Source organism: Poecilia mexicana, unplaced genomic scaffold (assembly GCF_051168715.1).
Source record: "Poecilia mexicana isolate PSO_F unplaced genomic scaffold, ASM5116871v1 scaffold_1, whole genome shotgun sequence".
NCBI lineage: Eukaryota > Metazoa > Chordata > Actinopteri > Cyprinodontiformes > Poeciliidae > Poecilia > Poecilia mexicana.
In genome coordinates this window covers 22,000,256-22,024,201 of record NW_028263370.1, presented here as the reverse complement: position 1 = coordinate 22,024,201, position 23,946 = coordinate 22,000,256, and the positions used below count along the sequence as shown (strand labels likewise).

Here is a 23,946-nt window from a genome sequence, read left to right as displayed (position 1 = left end):
CCGATCAGCAGCTGAAGGAGCTGATTATTTAAAGGGCCAGTACACTCATCGATTTTTAAAATGCTATTCCAACCTGGATTGGTGTATAAAATATATTGCAGTCTTTAGAGCTAATATTGTTTCTTTTGACTTTTATGCTCTGAAATAAATATTTTTAAATCAACTCCCATTCATTTATAATATGATCAAAGATTAAAGCCTCTTCAGAAAACTTTAGTGGTGGTAATGAACTAATTTTCTTACCAGTCCTAACGAATATTGTGAAGTGAACCAGTAACAAAATTTGTAATGATCCAAATTAAAATTATTTCTCTGTTACCATCTAATGACGCTGGTTGAGGAGCCTTTGTTTCCCTAATAACTCCACAGGTCAGACTAATTATTTTCTAAGTTAGTAGAAAGAAATTGCAAGAAAGTAGAGTTACAAATTTCAAACTGCATCTTAACTCTCTTGCAAATAAAACTGACTATGAATCTTGAATCATCTTACAACACTAAACAAGGTGATAATGTCTGAACTTTTGTTTAGATGCAAGTCCAGTGAAGCATTTAAAAGTGGACGCCTGCAGTAAACAAATATTATTCTATCACTGATAGTGAAATTTGGGTTGTAAGTTCAGAAGATACCAGAAGACATAAATGTCATAGCTTTTCATTCTGTCATTTCTATTGTAGGCACTGATATTTATCACGGTGGTTTAACCCTAACCCTTCATATGCAAGATAACAGTCCTAACAACATTCACAAAAATGCGTTCAGGTAGGCCAGAGATTAAAAATACTTGAATCAAAAGCTTTGAATATTATTTTATCAGTCAAGTAGTTTTATTTGTATTTGGCCAATTTACATTTATGTGAAAATATGCTTAATATTGAATTTCAAGACGTTTTCATCAAATACAGACGTGCATATTCATTCATATTTTAAAAGTTTAACAGTTTTATCGATAAATCTGCCTCAATTGGTCCTTTAAAGGTAATACAGATCTTCTATAAGTCTAAAAGGTTCTTTATAAAATCAAGAAAACCCTGAGCATCCTCTTCATGAGACTGTCTACAACAGTGTCTTCAGTCAGAGGCTTCTTCAGACTCCCTGAAATACAGACTGCTGGAGGAGATCCTTCCAACAACTTTCAAAGCCTTTCAACAACTTAAAAAAAATCTTGGATAAAATGAGTTACATTTAATTTCACTTTGGGACCTATAAAGAATGTTTTTATCTGATTTGTATACTTCATAGCAATCCTGGTTCTAAGATGTGACACAGGATGACTGATGGGACAATAAGGCATCCAGAACATTACAACCACAAAATTCACTTCATTTTATTTGAAAAATACAAATTATAAACATCAACCTCTTTATGTTCTCGGGATGCTTTATATCAGAAGTGCTGATTAAAACTTGTCAAGAGTCTGCAAAAGACTTCAGAATACAAATGCACGCCACACTTTCCAGATTTTTAACGTTTTAATTGCTATAAAAGAAAGCTAGGTATCATTTTTCTTCACAATTATAAACTGTTTATCACATGAAAGCCCAACAAAATGCTTTGAAGTTTGTGGTTGTAATGTTAAAAAAGGCAAAGTAAGCATAAAATTTAGGAATGCTGTGTATCTTTCATACAGGAGAATCAAATACAGAGCAGAGCTTTATTACGTCACAGGAAGGAGAAAAAAAAGAAGAAACATTTAACATTGTACGGCCTGCAGACATCACTCACTCATTTAATGTTTAAATTTTCAGCACCACCTCTAAATTAGCTGTAAACACGACAATGTGAGCAGAGCTGTTATCAGTAGTTTATTGTATTTAAATCCAACACATTCAGGATTGCAAAAGCGGGAAAATAAAATAAAATCTAAACTAAAAACTAAAAATGAAAGAAATCTCCACCTGGAACATTTTGCACTAGAATAAAAGTTAAAGGGTAAACACAGTAAAACTATGATGGCAGCCAGCTGTTCACCACAACTGCTAATGCCAGCAAGGCATTTCTATTTTCACTCAAAGGGCTGGAATGGTTCGATTTAATGAGGGGGGAATAAATTCACAGATTCACTTTTACCTTGGACAGGATTTGGACACAAAAGAACAATCTGGGAAACCTACAGACTGGAAATTTAACAACGTTTCCATTAGTAATATGTATTGTTCTGAAAGCATGATGGCTCTTCTTCACCCTCTCTCCTCATGGACCACTGCTGTAATGCCAACAGCCATGACTGTATGCTGCTATGATGACAACTGTAAAGTCCAATTAGCTTACAGCCTGTTGTGACAACAGTGACAAGTCCAGCTGTAAAACTGACGGATGTAAAGTTGAATTTCAGTGTTTCAGCTGTAAAGTCCAATTACCTTACAGCCATGGTTTTAAGCTACTATAATGACGGAAGTACAGGCCAATTAGCTTAAAGCAATGACTGTGAGTGTGACTATGTTACAGCCATGGCTGTAAGCTACAGTAAGTTGAATAAGTACAGTCCAGCTGTAAAATTTACAGCTGTAAAGTCTGATCAGCTTACAGAAACAGCTGTGAGCAACTATGACAGATGTAAAATCCAATTAGCTTACAGCCACATCTGTAAGCTGTTATGAGACTTGAAACAAGTCCAGCTGTAATCGAATGACAGATGTAAAGTCCAATTAGTTTACAGCCATCTCAAATATTGAGAGTTACGCCACAAGTGAGAGCAATCATTTCCATTTTGCCTTTTCCATTGCTGGAGAAATTTTCTTGAAAGTCCTGTTGTTTAGATTGTCCCAAGAACCTTAAAATTAGTGCAACACCAGCCAGACGAGGAAGACCAAAGTATATTTGTCAAAGAATAAGGAAAAAAAGAAAAAGAAAAATGCTACATCATTTAACTTTTTCATTTCAGTGCAACACAAAATAATCACAAAAATAAAAAAAAGAAATTAAACGCTCATGTCTTCCTTTCCCCGACAGAAACCGAAGTCTTCCCTCCCTACCAGATGATTCAAAAGCAAATAACTGATCCCTTCAGATGAGCGCAGCGCTGACTAGTATGGCCGTAAGCAGGAAAAACAAAACAAAAAGACGACTACAAATGAGCACAGTGAATGATCAGCATATGAAAATACAAATGCATTGACAATAGAAAAATGTCCACAATTATTTACTCGACTGAAGGCTGCAGGTACAAAACTGTTGGGAAACTTGAGTCCAAGGATTATCCAAAGTGCTGCCATGAGGTGCAAAAATAAAAAGGTTTAACAGTAAACCAAGCCCATGTCGAGCCGCGATCTGGTAAACCGGGGTTAAACATTTCATTGTGTACTGTACCTTTTGTTTTTGGGAGGAGGGTAAAAAGTTCCTTAGATGCATTTATTAACCATTTAACAAAACTGCAGGCACCGGTTGTCTCTACAAAACCCAAAAGAAGACAAATTACAGCAAATAAAAATGTACAAAGCTCACAGCAGATCATCTTAGGTAGTCGAACAGTACAGAAAGAGTGAAATCTGCCCCTGAAGAACGTAAATCCTATGAATACTGTTATTTCCGTCTGCTCCCAGCAGAGAAGTTCAAAAAGAAGCAGCTCTTTTCACCCAGACCCCCTTTGCTCTTCAGTAAGACTTGAAAAGGTGAACTAGAAGGCACCATCATGCTTTTTTCTTTTTTTTTCTCATTAAAATCGAGTCGAGAGAAAATAAAAATTATACACAGAAAAGCAAAGCATACAGTAAACCGTGATTTTTGCTGTACATTTATTCGGTTACTCCGCACTCATGACAGGAAGGGAGGAAAGGTTTCGCTCATCCCCGATTCGCAGTCAAGAAAAACAAAAAGCTGGAATCAAAATATAAACAGCAAGCCGCCATCATCCATCTGTTGCTCCTCTGTCCCCCCGCCCCACTCACTCATTTGGTGAAAGGTCAAGTCCAGGTTGAACTTAATTTACAAATGACAAAAATAAAATAAAAAATAAAAATAATGTTGTAGATTTGCTTGTCCATCCAGCAGTGACTGCAGAGTAGTTTTGGGTCAAACATTTGAGAAGTACATCGGTCACAGCAGCCAGGCTGTTTCGCTTCTCTCCAGCCGCGGTCCAACGAGGACGACAACGTAAAGAGACAGAAGTACCTTTAGTGCATTATGCAAATCTGTAGCAGTGGTCTCTTTTTGCCTGAAAACAGGAAAAGATGAAAGGCTTTTCCTCTGAAACTGCAACCAATTCTGCATCTCACGCTTCCTCGACAATACCGGGCAGAAAACTACAATAGAAAATGTGCAATTGAGGAATTTCATGAATCAACGCCTCAAGTTTAAGTCAAGGTTTATAATCTCTGAAAGTGATGGGCTGCACTGCTGTAGATTAAAAGTCTCATCAGTCCCTCCTAAATGTGGCAGATTAGTCCTGCTTGGGTTGCCTTTATTCACAAATTGACAAATTCAAGTTTGAACTCTTGAAATGCCCCCAAAAAAGGATGCTCAGCTCACAACTAATCAGCGAACATTTTTAGTTTTTTTTCTGTTTGCTTGTTTTGTCTATTTCACAAAGTGGTTGACAGACCGTCACATTCCAAAGCAAGAAGAGGGAAAAAAAAGCCAAAAAGAAAAAGAATACACCACCAAATATATACTTTATACATTTATGAGTACGGCTGAGGATGAGGAACACGATACTACTTCCACACTTCAGGTGGCGCTCTTCTCAGCGGCGCTGCGGGGTGAAGCGGTTCTCCCCCTGCCCACCGGAGCCTCTTCCGGGACCCATGCTGGGTTTGGGGGCCATGCCGCCTCGGGGCGGCGGGCCCCTCCCGTCGCGTTCGCGCATCATTCCGGGTCCCACGATGCCTCGCGGACCTCCAGGGCCCCGGTCGCTGCGCCGCATGTCCCGACGGTCGTCTCCGCCTCGGGTCTCCCGCTCACGCACGGCCCTCGTCTTCTTCTCCTCCACGTTCAGACGCACCTCACCTCGGAACATGATGGGCTGCAGAAAGAGGGGGCAGTCACTACACTGGAACTGGGTTTGCACACAAGTTGGTCTCAAACTCAGTTTAAGCTGCATCACTAAATTCTATTTCAGGAGATAAAAATGTTCAAGGCCCAAATGTGGATTTGATACAAAGCAGACTGGACCCAACCGGGTCTCTTGTTCACACAGCAGGCAAACGGGACCCAGATCCGACTTTTTCATGGCAGTCTGAACTAAGCCAGTCGCAATAAATCAACTTATTGGATGATAAATTACAACAAATGCAATAATTTTCATTCGGATGATTAATCGTTTTTTTTTTTTAAATAAAAATAAAATAAAATAAAAAAAACTGGACGACAAAAGTCTTTAATCTGATGCTTTGGTGCAACGATACCCTTTTTTTTTTTTTTTTTTAAGAATTTTGTTTCCAGACACTTCATAAGTTCATTTTGTTTAAAACTGGAAATATCTTCCAGTTTTAAAGGTTCGTTAGAATTTAAAGTTTATTCATCTTTGAGAATGCATTTTTGCTATACGAGCGTATTAATGAGAATAAGCCAAACCTTGTAAATCTGGATATTAACAACGGCTCAGAGTTATAAATATGAAAATGTGACATTATTACAATATGAACAAGGATTTGTAATAGAAACCCACTCTTGGTTCCGACTCCACATCCAAACAGAAGTTGGAGTCAAAGCTCCACAAAAGGCTGTTTATATTATTTGTGTTTTCTTTTTAACTTCCTTTGTCTTGTTATGATCAGGTGACAATACCATCAGCTCCCCTTCTGAAAAGACTTTAAAATGGATCCATAGACGGAGGCGTCCATCATTACTTCTGTAAACCGCGCGCTGCTGTGCGACGTCGACGTTCTTCTGTGTATTCGGATCGCTTTGAGGTCGTAAGATGTTCACACAGAAGTCCAGTTCAGGTTGCATTTAATTAGAAGTATTAACGGGAAAAAAATCATAATAGAGCATCAACTGTGTGAACCTGGTCTAAGGAACCAATCCTTCAGGCTTCAGTCTGAAGTTTTGAGAACCACAAAATGTTTTCTAGAAATTTAAACCTGCTTCACTGTTAAGGTTGACTGAGTTAGTGGGAGAACTGGACAAAAACGATGCAAACCGACATTGATTTTACTTGGCAACAGTGTTTATAACAGCTTTATGCTGCTTTGTGACGTTTTTTAAGGGTGCACCAAATTTATCTGCTCCAATTTCCTTCATTCTGGGAGATTGGTGGTCAGCCAATACTGACATGTGAAGCCGATCTTCTCTAACTCAGCAAAGGCCTAAAAATGTTCTGCTCCTGAGTGAGAGTCTGACTGATGGACCGGCCCACTGGGTCATGTCTGCACATTTGGAGTTAACTATAATCATCCCACTGTTGCCAACTCAGCATCTTTCTTGCCATGTTTAGCAACATTTCTAACTAAAAAAGTGGTATCTGCCAAAATCAGTATTGGCAGTTCGGGCTTTTTAAAGATCAGTAATTGGTAATCTGCCAGAAAATCAGTGCACCCCGAGTTTTCTTCTTCCCTTGAACTGATTTTGGGGACAGCTGTTGCACTGAAAAATGAAATAAAAAGTGTGGAAACAACAAAGTTCACAAATGATTCAAGCACAACATTCAGTATGAAAGCAATGAATAATCACACAAAAGCACTAACGGGTAATGATATGAAGGGCTCAACTTCTTAAATATGTCACCACACCACCACCAAATGAAAGTGGGTAATGAAATGATACATGCCCCTTCTACCTTGGCCCCCAGGATTCTCTGCACGGGATCAGAGTCGTCGAAGACCACAAATCCAAAGTTGGGCAGCTTTCCACCGACACCCTTGGTGTTGATTCGCAGCTCCACCACGTTGCCGTACGCTATGACAAGACGGAGCAAAACGTTTCAGTCGGGAGTGCCGGATGAGCGCTACAGAAACTGAGGAGGATAAAAATAAACGTACTCATGAAGAACTCTTTGAGCTCAGCCTCGTCGATGTCGTGCGGGAGGTTGCCGACAAAAAGCTGATGGCTGTCAGGGTACCGCACGATCCGTCTGCCGTCCATGTCTCCAGATTCAACATCTCTTCCACCTGCAACTCAGCAAATCATCCTCGTCACAAATTAATCCTCTTTTTACACTGCAAACACAAAGTCTTACCAAGTATTTTTGACTAGATTCTAGTGAAAATATCTTAATACACCTGAAGACAAAACTAACTTACAAGTAACTTTTCAGCAAGAAATAAAAGCTAATTTTAAGTATTAGGTGTAATTTCTTGGTATAAATTTTAAGTAGTACTAGTTCCACTGGCAGATTATTTCACTTATAACAAGGCATTTTCCCCATGTTATAAGTGAACAATCTGCCTGTGGTACTTTTTCAACATTAAGGAATTATTGACTTAAACCAAGCTCCAATTTCTTACTGAAAAATTAGTTTGTCTTATTTCAAGTTTTCTACGGTATTTGTATCAGAAACTAGAGAAAAATGTGTTCGACTTTGTTTTTTTGCAGTGTAAATGTTGTGAAGTCAGATAAGAGCAGAGCAAGCGGCAGATTTCTGTACCTTTGTTGACAAAACTTAGGTGTGGTTTCCCCGTTTGTGACTCTGAAGATGGAACACCGTCTGATGGTGACAGAGACGTGCAGATAGTGAGAAGAAGAAATAAAGAGGACGAGAAAGGAAGTGGGTAGAGGGGTCATTACCGGGTCGGGGACCTCGCTGGGTGAAGGTCGGTCTGTCACGGGTCCGCTGGTCTCTGGGGCGGAGAGGAGTTGCCTGCGTCTCCTGCTTGGCTTCAACCCGGGCCTGAACAAACATGACGTTAAAATAAGTAAGCATGACATCTACCAACTTTCACTTAAAGATAAAGATCAGGTTATGCTTGGGGATTTCAACTCTACAGAGAGATTTCCTTGATTTTTATCTCCACATCTGTGTGATTGACTCAACTAAAATGGTTCCTTTGTAGGATCTAAAAGGATGTAATAAGTTCATTTTCAACCCTTCCATACACAAGACAGATAAAAAATGCCTAAATTTTATTCATTTAACATTTTTTTTTTTCAAAAGACATTAATTGGGGGCGCTGGTGAGCAAGATATGGCGTAAGACGTACTTTTCAGAGCTCCTGCAAAATCCGTAAAAATTACATAAAAAACAGCATTAACCACGCTAATATTTGTCGAAATATTGGAGAGAAAACCTTAAGATCACAACAGTCGGACAACCAGAACAAAATCATCCTGAATGGCCGAAAAACTGCAAAAGTATAAATACGGAAGCGATGCTAATGCTATAAGGCCTGCTAGGACCACGAGACAGCGGGCAACAAACGACGCGGACCCACCGACAACCACTGGGACTGAAGGCCCAAACATGAGTAACGAAGAAATGAAAGCAGACATTTTATCGTCACTGAGAGGAGAAATCGCTAAAGTGATAAGAGACGAGCTTAAAGGCGCACTAGCGGAAGATTTTCAGGCTATAAGATCCGAACTGCAAGCGGTCCGCTCCGAAATTGCTAACAGCTCAAAGGCCATACAAGCGGAAGTGGACATTGTAAAGGCGGACATCTTGGACTTAAAAGGGGGTCTTTCAACGTGGTCAGACGAAGTCACTTCACTACAGTCTGCTGTAACAAGCTTACAGAAAGAAATGTCAACGCTCAAAGATAAATGTGAAGATCTGGAGGGGAGAATGAGAAGGTCCAATATCCGCATTGCGGGCATTGAAGAGCTCCCGGGCTCCAGCTCCACACAAGCTGTGGCAAAAATTATCAAAGAGGTTCTGAAGATGGATCGAGACATAAAGGTGGACCGTTCACACCGCACACTTACCGGGAGAAGACCGAGGGACCGTGAGACGCCAAGAGTCATCATCGCTAAATTACATAATGACGGGGACGCGGCGGAGATCCTGAGGAGAGCCCGAGACAGAGCTCCGCTCTTTTACAACGGGCACCGCGTCGCCTTCTTCCCCGACTACACGGCCAGCGTAGCCAAAGCAAGAGCCGCTTTCACGGAGGTGCGGAGGGCGCTGCGGGGCACCAAGGACGTCCGCTATGGCCTCCTCTACCCGGCCCGATTTCGGATTACATATCATAATGTTGAAAAGGAGTTCCTTGACCCCAAAACAGCCATGGAATACGTCCGGAACAATATTTCCCCGACAGAGACAGTCGAATAAAGGTACCGTGAGCTCATAGAGACAATAATATCAGAAAAATAGTTTTCATCGTTATGGCTAACTTTCATACAGCTCTCTCCATAAGTTTTATGAAGATAAATCTATAGATTTGATGATACGAGCAAATATGCTGTTTTACTTTAGATTCTTTTTTAAAGGTTTGCAGGAGCCTGTGCAGTATATTTGAAGTTTACGTAGCTATATTATTTACTCCATTGTGACTTTTGTGTATTTCTTACCTTGTACATGTCTAAGCGCACCTGCTGCACACTCACATTCAATCTTGGCTGTGCACTTTAGCGGCTTATTTAGCTGCTGGGGACTATGTCCCAAGTACTTAAACATAGTATTTACCTGTTCTGTGTTTTTCTAGTTCTGGTCCCTCTGTTCCCCGGGGACCCTGCGCAATTTTTTTCTGTAAACTTATTTTCTTTCTGTTATTCTTCTGCATCATTACTTGTTCATACTCATTCTGTTGAGACTAGAGATGCTGATTACAGTTGTCAAAATGTTGCTTTATCCCCCTCTGTTTGGTTCTGTGGACATTGTGTACCTATATTCCTTAGACCCCTCACAGATAAGACAGTGTTATGCATAAAGGGTGTGTTGTCATTCATATTTTTTGAGATGTCAAAACATAGATGGTGTAGAGATAATGGGTGACCCACTTAAAATTGTAACTTATAATGTAAATGGGCTCCACAATCCAGTCAAAAGAAAGAAAATATTGAATCAATTAAAACAAATTAACTGTCACATAGCTTTTTTGCAAGAAACCCATCTGTCGGATACAGAGCATGAAAAATTAAAAAAGTCTTGGGCAGATAAGGCTTTCTACTCATCTCACCGATCGGGGAAAAAAAAGGGTGTTGTCATACTTTTGCACCGGCAGGTTAATTTCACACAAACGCTGTTACATAGAGATACAGAGGGAAGATATGTATTGGTTAATGGTACAATTGATGGCATAGAAGTATCGCTTGTAAATGTGTATGCGCCCAATACAGATGCACCTGAATTCATAAAGTCACTGTTTAAGGTAATAGTACAGCACAGTACCGGTCTGTTGCTGCTGGGTGGGGACTTCAACTGTATCCTGTCACAAATATTGGACAGATTACCCACTCCAAAAACCCCGCTCCCTAGAATGAGTAGGATGCTTAAATATCAGATTATAGAGGCAGGAATTGTAGACGTATGGAGAAGCAGTTTTCCCAGAACTAAAGACTTCACTTTCTACTCGAGCAGGCATGCATCCTACTCTAGGATCGACTATTTTTTTACTCCAAAGTCAGAGCTGCATAGAATAGTAGATATAGAAATATTTCCTATTACTATTTCTGACCATGCACCTGTCTTATTAAAATGGGACATAGGACACAGACCAACATCTAAACAATGGAGGCTTAACACATCCCTGCTTAACGACAATGTATTCATTGCATTTATTACAGAAGAGCTTAAGACGTATTTAGAAACTAATATGTCTGTAGAAACATCACCTCTGATAATATGGGACTGTGCCAAAGCATTCCTTCGGGGCCGCATAATTTCCTTCACGTCCGCAAGGAAAAAACTGAAGAATGCTAAACAAAAAGATCTGGAGGACAAAATCAAAGATTTGGAGATTAAACATAAAAGACATGCTTCAGCTAAAATCATGAAGGAATTAAATGCAACCCGCAGACAACTAAGCAGTCTATTGTCAGATAAAGTAGAGGGCAATTTGAGGTTCACTAACCAAAAATATTTTGAATATGGCCAGAAGGCTAGTAGGTTATTGGCATTTAGACTGAGAAAACAACAGTCCTCCAACATGGTTCATAAAATAAAATCTCAAGATACTGTTGAGACAAAACCTGACAAAATAGCAGAGGCCTTTGCGAAATTTTATAAATTATTATATACAAACTCCGATACCTGTAATAATGACCAAGAGCTCACAGATTTTTTAAATAACATAAAATTGAACCACTTAACAGATGAAGCGGCTTCAAAATTAGATCAACCGATTGAGGAATGGGAGATCAAGCAGATAATTAAATCGCTTAAGAACAATAAAAGCCCAGGCCCAGATGGATTTTCCAACGACTTTTATAAAACCTTTATAGACCTTCTGGCTCCTTTGCTACTAAAAGCATATCATCATGCTTTAAAATCCAAAACTATGGCACCATCTTGGACAGAAGCCACGATAGTAGTAATCCACAAAGAGGGCAAGGATCCTACAGACTGCCAGTCCTATAGACCTATATCACTGCTGAACACAGACCTACGCATACTCACTGCAATCCTAGCAAGACGACTTAACAAATTCATCACCCAAATCATACATCCCGATCAGACAGGATTTATCGCAGGCAGGTACTATGCTGACAATCTAAGGCGCTTATTGAATGTAACAAGCATCCTAAAAGAAAGAAAGATTGAATCAGCAATCATATCCTTAGATGCCCAAAAGGCGTTTGACAGAGTGTCCTGGAAATATCTAATTCATACTCTGAAACGCTTTGGATTTGGTCCATATTTTGTTGATTGGGTGCAGACTCTTTACTCCTCTCCACAGGCAGCAGTTAAAGTTAACGGCTTTAGATCTGATAGATTTCTACTAGAACGGGGGTGCAGACAGGGGTGCTCGCTCTCACCCCTCCTGTTCGCCATTAGTATTGAACCGTTAGCCCAAATCATTAGAGATTATGCTAATATTAAAGGGATAGAAATTAACAAGGTAGTACACAAAATCTCATTATATGCCGATGATGTATTACTGTACTTGACGGAACCTAAATCAACAATCCCCCACCTAAAAGAGCTCATCTCTCAATATGGATTTTACTCAGGCTACAAAATTAATATTGAAAAAACGGAAGCTATGGATGTAAACGGCACAATTTCAGATTCCACAAAATTACAGAGTGGATTTAAGTGGCCCAAGAACGGTATCAAATATCTGGGTATTCATATACCTCTATCTCTATGTGACCTTTATGAGGCAAACTATGGCAAACTTCTACGAGCCATTAAAAATGATCTAGAGCGTTGGGATACACTCCCTATTTCTCTGATGGGCCGGGTTGAAAGTATCCATATGAATATTTTACCAAGACTACTCTATTTATTCCAGATGCTGCCTGTGGAGATTCCCAAATCTACCTTTGACACCTTAGACAAAATGATAACTGGATTCATTTGGCAAAAAAAGCGTCCTAGAATCAGACTAAAAACTCTGCAGTTATCTAAACCCAAGGGGGGCCTCAAACTCCCAAATTTAAAATATTATTACTGGGCTGCACAACTTAAACCCTTATTAGTATGGCTACAGAACTGTGCAGATACTCGATGGCTGGAAATAGAGGAAAGCATGTGCTCAGTGCCACTGCAAACATTACCCTTTTTAGATGCTCCTGCAAAGGAAATGACAATCTGGACAAAAAACACCCTCAAAATTTGGAACAAAATACAATCGGCTTTTAAGTTATTAAAACAGATCTCTCCATTATCAAGTATAGGATTCATGAAGTCGTTTGCACCAAACAATTTAGATTCTGGGTTCAAAAACTGGTCTAATTATGGACTATTGCATATCCATCAATTAATTAAAGAGGGAAATTTCAAAACCTTTGAACAGATTAAAAGTGAATTTGGTCTCCCTAGGACAGACTTTTATAGATACTTACAACTCAGAACCTTTGTGACGACACACAACAATTGGACTAAACTTCATGAGCCTACACCTATAGAAAATTTCCTAATGGACATACAAAGGGGAAAGGGGAATAAAAAAGTAATTAGTAAAATATATGACCTGTTTTTATCTATGAATATGCACAATTCCACAAACATTAAGCAGAAATGGGAGACTGAATTGCAGGAGTCAATAGCAGGGGACACATGGGAAGAAATATGTACTGAAGCACAATTAACAACGAATTCTAATACATGGAGAGAATTCAAATGGAAAGTAATAGTCCGGTTTTTCAGAACGCCAGCAATAACTAGTAATATGGGCCCAACACAACCCAGCTCATGCTGGAGAAATTGCGGGACGCAGAATGCAAATCATACGCATATCTTTTGGTCCTGTCCCAAACTAAGTGTGTTCTGGGAGGAGATTTTTGAAGCTCTCAAAGTAATTTTCAGGAGAGATGTTCCAAAAAAACCCCTGGTGGCAGTTTTGGGAGAAATACCTGATGGAATAGACAGGAAGGGTGATCAATATCTTCTAAATATCTTGCTTACGGCAGCTTTGAAATGCATAACTATCAGGTGGCTGAAGCCAGGGCCTCCTACATATAACACATGGATACAAAAAGTCTGGGACATTTATTTGATGGAAGAAATCACATATTCCCTAAGGCTTCAAAAAACAGTTTTTAATATAAGGTGGAGCCCTGTCATACCATTATTAATTCAGTGACACCTTAACAGGATTGCCTTTTTGCATTCACTGTGTATTTTGAGTCTTTTAAAATATCATTGTGGTTAGCAATGTGTGGATCATCTTACCTCAGAGGGGATTTAATTGTATGTTTTGTTTATTTTATTTTGCTGCTATCTTTTTATTTCACTCTGTTGTTGTGTATTCATTATTACATTTGTTAGAACATTTGCAGTCTCATTTTCTTTTGTCAAGTTATAATGTTGAAGATATTTGTCAATAAGAGACAGAAAAATTTAAATGTGGGAATGTGTTGTTGCTAAAAATAAATAAAAATAAAGTTTAAAAAAAAAAAAAAAAAAAAAGACATTAATTTATTTTGTGATAAACATGACATCAAATTCACCAAATGTACAAAATAAAAAAACCTGAACACCACCACATGATGATGATCTCCACTGTGAGACGAGTACCACCAGTTGGCTGGACCTCTGTTGAATTAGGTCAGTCACTTAAAAGGGGGTGAATATTCATGCGATCACTAATTTTATGCTAAATATTTATAATAATTTTGTGGAAAATCAGTACTCTTTGACCTGAAAGACATTTTTTGTAAATTTATTTGATCAAAAACGCCAAATTGTGTTGATCATGATTAAGTTGCACAAACATCCAAGGCGGTAAATACTTTTTAATAGCCACTATCAAATTGAAAAGAAAACCAGAAAACAGTATTTTGTCACTAAATTGCTGAATCTATAATTGATCCTACTTTCAGCAAGGGTTGTTTTTTAATTAACTAAGACGACCAGGTTAAGCTATTTAAACATACAAACCCTTTAGTAACAATCTAAATTATTTACTTTAATCTTCAGCTCTATAAAAACCAAATCCAGGAGACAATCATAATTTCTGATCAAATGATAAATGCTCGGTTGACATGAACCTGGCTCCACACTCCCAAACCCATTTATACAAAAACAGAAAAAACAAAACAGAAAATGGCAAATCTAGTTTCACAGTGATTAACACCACTCTGGACCAGATGTTTACCTGTGAGCTTGTAGCTTTAACAACATGTGGAGAGAGTCCAGAGGAGGTGACTGTGCCAGAAGGAGGCAGGTTTTTACTGGTCACCGAAGCCCAGGAGAAAGGCTGCAATGAATGCAATGACGCATCGTTAAGGCTGCACCAACCATGCGCCATAACACAACTTCAACTGCTGGACCTTTCAGCTCAGCTGAATTTATATGGACATCGTCCATATAAATTCACTACATTATAATTAAACCAGTGGTTTAAAACTCCACTTTTCAAGGGCCGGTGTCCTGCAACTGTTGGACATTTCTCTGTTTCAACACACCTGGCTGTAATATACTGTTAAAAAAAAATAAAGGGAACATTTCACTTTAATTTTGTGTGTGGATCCAAATCCAGGCCTCCATTGGTTAATAAATTTGATTTCCATTGATGATTTTTGTGTGATTTTGTTGTCGGCATATTCAACTTTGTACAGAACAAAGTATTCAATGAGAATATTTCATTCATTCAGATCTAGGATGTGTTATTTGAGTGTTCCCTTTATTTTTTTGAGCAGTGCATTATCTCATTAGCAGAGCAGTATAGCACTGAACTGCGTGCTGCTAAGGCAGTCACCATTTAATTCAAGTGTGCAGGATCCTGGCCCTCGAGGAATGTAGTTTAACCCCTGAATTAAACTAATGAAAAAACAGGGATGTTTCCTCTATGCTTTCTTGCAAACGAAAAGTCCTTCTTCTCAGCTGCAAGTAATTATTTTAGTAATCAATCAACTGGATTTAAAAAAAGAAAAAAGAAGGGATATTCTACAAGTTTTTCCATTTAGCCACTTAAGCCTTTTCAATACTAGATTAGAAATACATTAACAGATGAAAAGATAAATTACATTTCTTTTTTAAAATAAGAAAATAAACATTTTATTGTCTAAAATCCAACAACATTCCTTATTGAATCTGAACTGGGTGAAGTTAAGCTATTCCACCTTAAGGGTTTTGGTTAAAACATGTTTATAGGCAAAGGTGTTTTTATCTTAAAGGGGCAGTGTTATCGGTTATAGTGCCATTTTGTAGCACAGTCAAGTAACTATGTCACCTTCAGTTGTTATAAAAATGCTGTATGTATCAAATATGTCATAGAAGAAACATGACCTCACAATTTCAAGCCTTGAAATCGGGTTTCTGTCTCTTTAAAAACTCCTGCTCTTTCTGAAACTCCACATTCCCCCATTTTTTTTCAAACCAGGGTTTCACTGGGAAGTACCTCCTATTATAATGAGCTCAGCAGATGCATAGATCCACCAGGTGTTTGCTAATTGCTGCTGGCTAGTCTGAAGGAGCTGAGTGGGTGAGATTGTTCTGGGAGGCGGAAGCTTGTTAACTTGTAATCTGCAGCTCAGAGGAAGAGCTATGCCTCAAAGGCGGAGCTAAGTCCACCCAGGTGTTTTGCACAGCTGAAAACACCACCCAGGTGTTTTCCATCAAAAACATGGAGATTGAAGGATTTCTCCAACATGCATGAAACAATCAAGGCAACACTTCAAGTATGTTTTTGATGAAGGACTAGCATTATAGCATGATGTAAAGCTAAACAAACAAACAAAAACAATCTATTTTACATAATATTACCTCTTTAAATTCAAAATGTGTATATTTTTTGTAGCTTTGGCTTAATTACTGCTCTTAATAGGGTTTTGTTTTCCCCACCAGATGACCTACTGTTGGCCTGTATTCTCCAGTTAACGATTAGTTAACCATTTCAATAATTGATTCATCACGATTAAACCTTTCAGACCTACATACAACTGATTAATTTGATTTTTTTCTTAATATTTGCTTAGGAAGACATAACAATTACAGTAAATCCCAGTAAATTCTGATGTGGTGTGGGTTGAATGAGGCAAATCAACGAACTTTGGCGGGCTCCTGGGCGTTCGGTGGAGACTCCACTGGCGCCGGTGAAGGCGCTTTCTCCTCCATTTCCTCCATCGCCTTTTCTTCTACCTCAGGTTTAACCTCCTCGACCTTTGGCTCCTGCTCAGGTTCTGGTTCCGGTTCCGGGGCTGGCTCCTCCATGGGCTCCTCCACACCATTACTGCAGGGAACAATTCAGAAAGTGGTCAAATAATGGAAATAGTCAAAAAATATATTTTAAAAGTAAAAATCACAAGTCCCCCCAAGAAATATCACAAATTGACTATTGTAACTCATATCATCTAATTATCTTCAAACAGTCATTGTGGATGTAGGTCTGTCACAAAAGTTTTGACAAAAACTTGAAATTACTGCAATAAACCATGCTATTGTCATTTTGAGACAATTTTCAACCAATACAATGATAATGTAATAAAGCAAGTCCATTCTCCCAAAGGTCAATAAAACCATCATTTCTAAAGGAATACCCAACATTAAAACTGGAAGACATATTAAATATCTAAAAGAACAAAAATCAAAAACGATAAATAAAATAAAAACCTCCAAACAACTGAAATAAATAAAATAAATTATGAAATCTCTTTAAAAATTGCCCTTCAGAAATGACCATTGATGGGGAATAAGAGCCTTGCCGTCATGATGGATAGAAGAGATGGATTGAACTTCCTCTTCCTCTCTCTGCATCCATAAAGCCTCTTTTTAAACTCTGGTCAATCATTTTGAGTTTCAGGCATTTCTTTAACTTTCGAGACGCTAATCAGCTGCTCACCACTTTGTTGCCCCCTTTAACGCATCACCAGCAACTGTCCAAACTTCAGAAGGTAAACGCATGGCATTCAAAACGAAAGGGAATAATTGTCCAAAGATGCAACGCCTCAACTGAAGGAACAAATCAGAGCTGCTCCAACATCCTGCCACCATTAGTGCCGTAATTAAAGAATTGAATTCCAGCTGAAACTGACACTCATCCGCCCAGGCAATATTTTTCCAACCTGTTTTTGTTTAATTTTTATGAGCTTGTGTGAAATGTGGCCTCAGCTTCCTGTTCCAATCTCTCAGCAATGGCAGCCAGACTGGTTTTATAGCCGGTTTGAACCTTCCCCTCAGACATTAGTAAGACGTTTTTAATACATACATCTTTGTGGTGCTTTTATACAGAGTCCCTTGTGGGACAAAGGTGAATTTTTCTTGAGTTATCTTGCAAAGGTTTTGCGTTTCCTTGTGATAGATTTGGCATTCTCTCGTAATAATGCACCTGACGGCTCATATAAGGTTTTGTAAGGATTTTCTGTGTATGTTAATATCTTGAACATGCACTAATACATACATTTTCAATCAGTTTTTTGCACCAAAGAGTTAAGGATGTATAAACATTTCCACTGAGGCTCTTAAAAGATATTTGCAATTTCAAGTTAACATTTGTTATCACTGTGACTGTGTACAAAATAGACCAGGGTATATTTGTTAATTTACTGTGAGGAAACGCAACAGAAAAAAAATTCCCGCATGGCCCCTTGGTGCTTTTGTTCTGAAAAATCAGCCCATCTGGCACCACTAACAACTATGCCACATTGAAAGCCATCTGATTGGCTAATTGAGATGTGTCCTATAAACTGGCCAGTGAGTTTAATTACAAATATTCACCATTTATTCTCATATAAACACATGAAAACTACATTTGAACCATATCCAATCATATTTATTACCACATATTCTAGTAGAATGATTATTTACCCGATACTAAATTAAAATTTCTGCTGTAATGTTCTTGAAGAAATTTAAACCTCGCTATGCCATAATAAAGTCTAGCTGGTATTCATCAGGCTGGTAAACTAGTTTTCTATGCAAATGATTAGCCTCTCAGGGAAAAGCTAATGCTGCACATTTCCTTTCTCTTTCAACGACACATTAACTAATTGAGTCATACCAGCCAGATTTGTTAAAAAATGTTCCCCTTATTGACTGGAGACTTGCAACTGATAGCTGTGGAAAGAGTTTCAAGATCCATCCTGTTGCATTAAGTGTTCATTTATTTAAAACTCTGTCAAGCTGTGCTTTCACAATGTTTGTCCTGAATGGCACCAAATCTAAAACCCCCCTGCCCTCCCAAAAAATAGCACCAATGATACCAATATTAAGGATATTATGAATAAACAGGAGCAGCAAAAGCAAATGAGGTGGATTAGCAGTAATTTACTACAACAGACGCCGTCATCAAGGACATGTTACTGTGGAAGATCGTCTCCGCTGCCCAGAAAATTAGCCATTAGCACCATGAGACTGTCGAACAGCAACAGTCTACAGTCAGAGGCCTCGATAGGTGTGTTGTGAGACTGACTGCTACTGGAAGTCCTTCGTACCCACAGCATATTGTTAAAAATACTTGGATGATATGAATTACTACAGCATTTACTTTCCCTTTTGCATAAATTTTGACTTGAAATAATCAATAGTTATAACTGAGTCGAAGACACAAACGCATACAAGGCTTCCTTAAACCATCCAATAAGTATTATCGATAAGCATTATCAATTGATTTCGGCTGTATCGAAATTATAATTTAGATTGAACTAGATGTGAATTCATTTTAGATTCTATATAAATTTGAATACTTTGTCATTGTAGGAACTTGAAATTACACTTAAACTGGTGTTACATATTTAAACTGAATTATAAAATGCAATAGAAAAGAATAAATATTTGTTCACCAGAAAACAAAGGAAAAAACTCCATCTTTTTCCACTCTGACTCTCATAATGACTTTAAGACTTGTTCCTGTAGTTAATTGAATAAATAATGGTAGAGTGGGTTTTGAAAACAACTTTAGTTGCTCAGATTTAAGGTATTTTTCTTACGCAACAGGATGAGCTTCATAGTAAGTGGTGCTGTTGGGACTTTCCTGAAGCGGCTCAGGGGACGCCTGCCTCTCCTCCGGTTCCTCCTCAACCTCCTCCTCTGATTCTGGATGGGTCGAAGAAAATCAATCAATGGCCGGATGTTTTAATTTATTCACTCCTATAAACATTGTATGGATGTAAATTAATTTTCCATTATGTAATAATTATTCAAAACAACCTTACCTTCATCAAGCTCAGCCTCAGAGTCTCCAAACACTTCGTCCTCATAGCAGAAGATGTCGTTGTGGACATAGAACTTGTTCGCCACTGAACCCTAGCGACAAAGTATTTTTCGTAAAGGTTCGTGTTTTGTTTGGTTAAGCAAGCGATCTCAGGAAATAATCTCGTGAGCTTGACTTTACTGAACACAGAGTAATAATAAAAAAAAACAAGTTATATACAAAGAAAATAAATTTAAAACAAATGCAAACAAAAGAGGAACAATAGTAAGGTGTATTGACATGTTGAAGTGAGAGGGTAAGAAGTATGAACTTATTTTTACACTCATATCTTTAGCATCATCCAATAAACTATTATTCACATCAACTTGGTTTTAACATTCTTAGTATTTTCTACGTCCTTACCTACAACTAGTGCATTCATATTTGCATGCCATTATAAGCAGGCATAATTTTTAACATTTTAAAATATTTCTAAATCAATACATAATACTACAATAATAATTGACCATTTCAATAGTTACAATAACATTGATAAAAGCAGTAATAATTAATTATTTCTCATATTGATATGCAGTGAGTGTCATCTTAAATGACACTTTAAACTTTTTTTTTGGACATTGATTGATTGCCTGATATACAAAATCTATTTCTTGTGGTTCTGAATTTTGAACTTTTAAATTCACATTTTTCCTTAAATAATAAACACTTTCCTTTTTGGCTTTCAGCAAGAAAACTGATATTTCACTATGTCAGAAAATATTAACAGTTTAGATTTTATGAACAGGGCATTTGTATGATCCAAATAACCACACTTATCAATTACTATTATCGCAATGTTATTAATGATTGTAGTCAAGCTCTTTACTGATGCCCAATAACTCAAATAAGGTAAAAGTAGGGAACAAACCAGGACATGTTTGGCTTTATTTTATATCTAATTTGAGGTTTCCATGTTATTTCATCATCAGTAATCAATATACAAGTAATCTATAATCACTCTTTCAACTCAGCCTTGAACATGTAAATTGTCCTGTATGATTGAGGCACTCACCTCTGGAGCCAGTACGAATGTTTGCATGAATTTCCTCATCGGTTGGCCGTTGTTTGACAATTCTCCGAGCACCTGCACCACTACTCCATCACTCAGCGTGGCGTGAGCGTCAACATGCCTGATTTTTGTGTGGCATTCACTGAACTGCAATGACATGACCTTCTTGTGGATTTCCTAAAACCGCATAGAGAGAAAAAAAAAGTTGAGACAAAATGGCTACAAAAAACATCATCATTCAATGTCAGAGAATGCTGAGAATTTTCTGTTCACATCAATTCATCTAATAGTAATAAGTTTTTTTAGCATAGTGTTCATTATTCAAATGTAGAATAGTATTTCCCAAAGCCAAATCTCAATGCATCAAGCACTTTAAAAATAAAATCACTGGACTGTGGTTCTTACCGCTTGCCCATACACAGCCTCTGCCAGCTTCCCACTTGGATCAATTCCTCCATGAACGTATGAAGAGTTCCTCCCATAAAACCTAATGACAAAACAGTTAAGAGTATACACAACACTTATGGAGCTGATGTCCAGAAAAACTCCCACATTACATTGATGTAATTACCTGTGCAGAAAATCGGGTGCCTTGTTCAAAAGTGTGTAATACTGCCTCACAAACTCCCGCCCTACAAGCAGGGGACTTGGCTTCTCCATCACCATTTCTTTGGTAAACAATATTAAGTGCTGAAACAGGAAAAAGAAGCAAAATGTTATTGTTATTCATTGAAAAAGATTCATTACAGTAGACTTTGTGACATTCTGGTCTGAAAAACTTGGATCTGATAATTCAGACTCTTAGTGTTTTAAAAACAATTTAAGTTGCAGCTAGATGCTAGACAGAGGGGCTGGGATTTTATTAGTGGTTCTGGGACACCAATAAAAAGTTTCTCAATGCAGGAAATGGCTCCACAATATTCGATTTTTCATTCATTAAGCATTTACTCTGGACAAAAATGTTATATGTGGCTGGTTAGAGAACCTGGTCTAGATTCTAAAGTTCAGAGTCGTAGAAACATTGATGTTGGAAAAGAACGAGGAAAACATGGGTTTATCTCAACCTGTATAGTCATCACAATACTGATTATGGCAACATTAAGTGTTCATAATATTATGCAGAACATGTAATCTTAAAAAAATAAATAAATCACTCATCAGTCCGGAACATTTTAACCAATACCAAGATAAAGAATTAATTCACTATTGGATAGAGGGGACAAACCAGCAGTAAAATGTGAGAAAAATGGTAACTTGAAACAAAAGAGTGAAGTAACCCAGAGCAGCTGGAAAAACCCAAAACTTGTTGATTTTAATCCAGGTCTAATTATAATTGAACTTTCAGGTGAATTAATCTACATCAAGTAAACCATCAACAAGGGTGTGCTTGCCCATCTAGCAAAAGGAAGTACAGAATCAGGTATTCCAGATGTGTCCTATTTATAAGGAAAATGTTTTTTTGTCCGGTTCTGTTTTCATTTTTTAAACCAGGTTTTACCTGTAATACTACATACAGGCAACAACATCTGATCCAATTTAAATAAAAATAGCTATTAAGCATGCATCATTTACAGTTTCATACTATAACATAAAAAAATTACATGTTAACTGTCAACTTATAGCATTTAATGAAAAACATTGACCTTCAAAATAAATCACTGATACATTTTGCTAGCTATAACTTAATGGCAGGTCAATTGACAACATCTGATAAGAGTTGTTGGAACTACAGTTTAAATGAACATGCAATACAGAATAATAAATCTGAGTCAATCTACATCATTAAAGAGTTCTCAGTTCTGTCTGGGATAACAGGAAAACATTTTTCCAGCCAGTAAATTATCACATCAGGTGTTTTCTTCCAACAAAAACACTTTCACTTTTTCCTCTGTTTGTCTCTGACCTAATTTACCAAACAGGTAGTGAAATCTAAGAATGAAATGAACGTTTAATTCTGTTATTTCAAACACGTTTGCATGCCTTGTTTCCCAGTATTAATGGCTTTGAAAGAAAAGCTGACCCCTTTAAATATTTATTTTTGATACATCTTAAAAGCTATATAGCAAGATTCTAAAGTTGTGTCATTTGTAGATTATTTAATTTAGGGCTTACAGGTCACAATTTTTGAGAGACAGGTAAAATTATAATTCAGACTTTAAATCAACCCTGCATTACAATAACTGGAGGCTTACTGAATAAAAAGATGAGAAAAATCAAAGAGAACATAATTTAAACAACATCCAAACTGAACGGTCACGTATAATTCTTCACAGTGGCTAACATGTTAGCCATCATTGAACTGCGCCATCAGATTCATGCTAGAAGACAAAGAGGGGAAACCGGCTGTAGACGAAAAGAGGAAGCGACCTGTGCAGTCGTTCATGTTCTTAAGTAGGTACAACGATCTGTACTATAATTAAAACATCGCTTTTAAAGCTGCGTCACACACCTGAGCAGCATTTTTGTGCATAAATAAATGGCCCGGTGCTTGAGGCCTTTCATGTATTCGCCTGACAACACTTTGGCACATCTCGCACATTTGTCGCATGTTCACAGACGACATGACGTGACAGATTCACGTTATTCACGAGTGTCCTCAGGTAGGAGAGATTTCAGGTTAAGAGTGCCAACACTCCGTGGTAACCCTACATCATCCAGATGGCATACAAGGACACTGTTAGTGCTAATAAATCGGCCTTTTCACTGTCGAAACAACAGCAACTCTGAGGTTGCTACTAGGCAAGCTAACACTGGCGCTCGCCAACTTGTGGCGTCGTCGCATTTCCTCCAGCGGTGGGTATTTTTTATAGTTCAAGGAAGGGTTTCAAGTCATTACACATTAAAGGTTCGCAAAATAACACTGAAAATCGACATCAATTATGTGCTTTTTACACGAAACGCCACAATGGAACAAGTTGTACGCTATCTTGCTTGAAGACAACAAAGGAAGGCAGACTGACAAAGCTACTCAAAATGCCCATATAAATACATAATTATGCGTTTCATATAAACAGTAACACATTGACTTTTAAACTTCGAACGATAACTGTTAGAAATCGAGCAGTTGTGATTTGGACTAGACAATGCAGCTAACATTAAGCTAGTTAACACGGCTAGCTCGCCGGGTCGTCCAGTAGCAGTGCTAACTTACCTTTTGAGGGACCTATCTATGCAGACAGAAGTAAATGTAATAAATAAGTACAAGTAACCGGATGCAAACTGCTCTGAAATACAAAGTATCCCAGGCGAAATATTCAATATTTCCCACACTGCTCTCTGAGTGCCAGTGTGGTCCCTACTGAACCAGAGATTGCAGATTTTTAAAGTGA

The 23,946-nt window shown here is 38.0% G+C and overlaps 1 protein-coding gene across 2 annotated transcripts; it reads right to left on the bottom strand.

Annotated features, from left to right (window-relative positions):
- Positions 1-1,457: 1,457 nt before the first annotated feature.
- g3bp2a (G3BP stress granule assembly factor 2a) lies at positions 1,458-23,946 on the bottom strand. Of its 2 annotated transcripts, none has more exons than XM_015005037.2 (13): positions 23,769-23,946; positions 21,189-21,307; positions 21,023-21,104; positions 20,621-20,794; positions 19,571-19,661; positions 19,346-19,451; positions 16,470-16,650; positions 14,575-14,676; positions 7,661-7,763; positions 7,521-7,580; positions 6,916-7,044; positions 6,714-6,832; positions 1,458-4,958 (listed from the first exon to the last, which is right to left on the bottom strand). In XM_015005037.2, the coding sequence occupies exons 2-13, from the start codon at positions 21,281-21,283 to the stop codon at positions 4,680-4,682; spliced, it is 1,521 nt and encodes a 506-aa protein (XP_014860523.1). In that variant the 5' UTR covers positions 21,284-21,307; positions 23,769-23,946; the 3' UTR covers positions 1,458-4,679. The 2 variants fall into 2 exon arrangements, with proteins under 2 accessions (XP_014860523.1, XP_014860522.1); XM_015005036.2 differs by having other exon boundaries at positions 6,705-6,832; positions 23,769-23,945.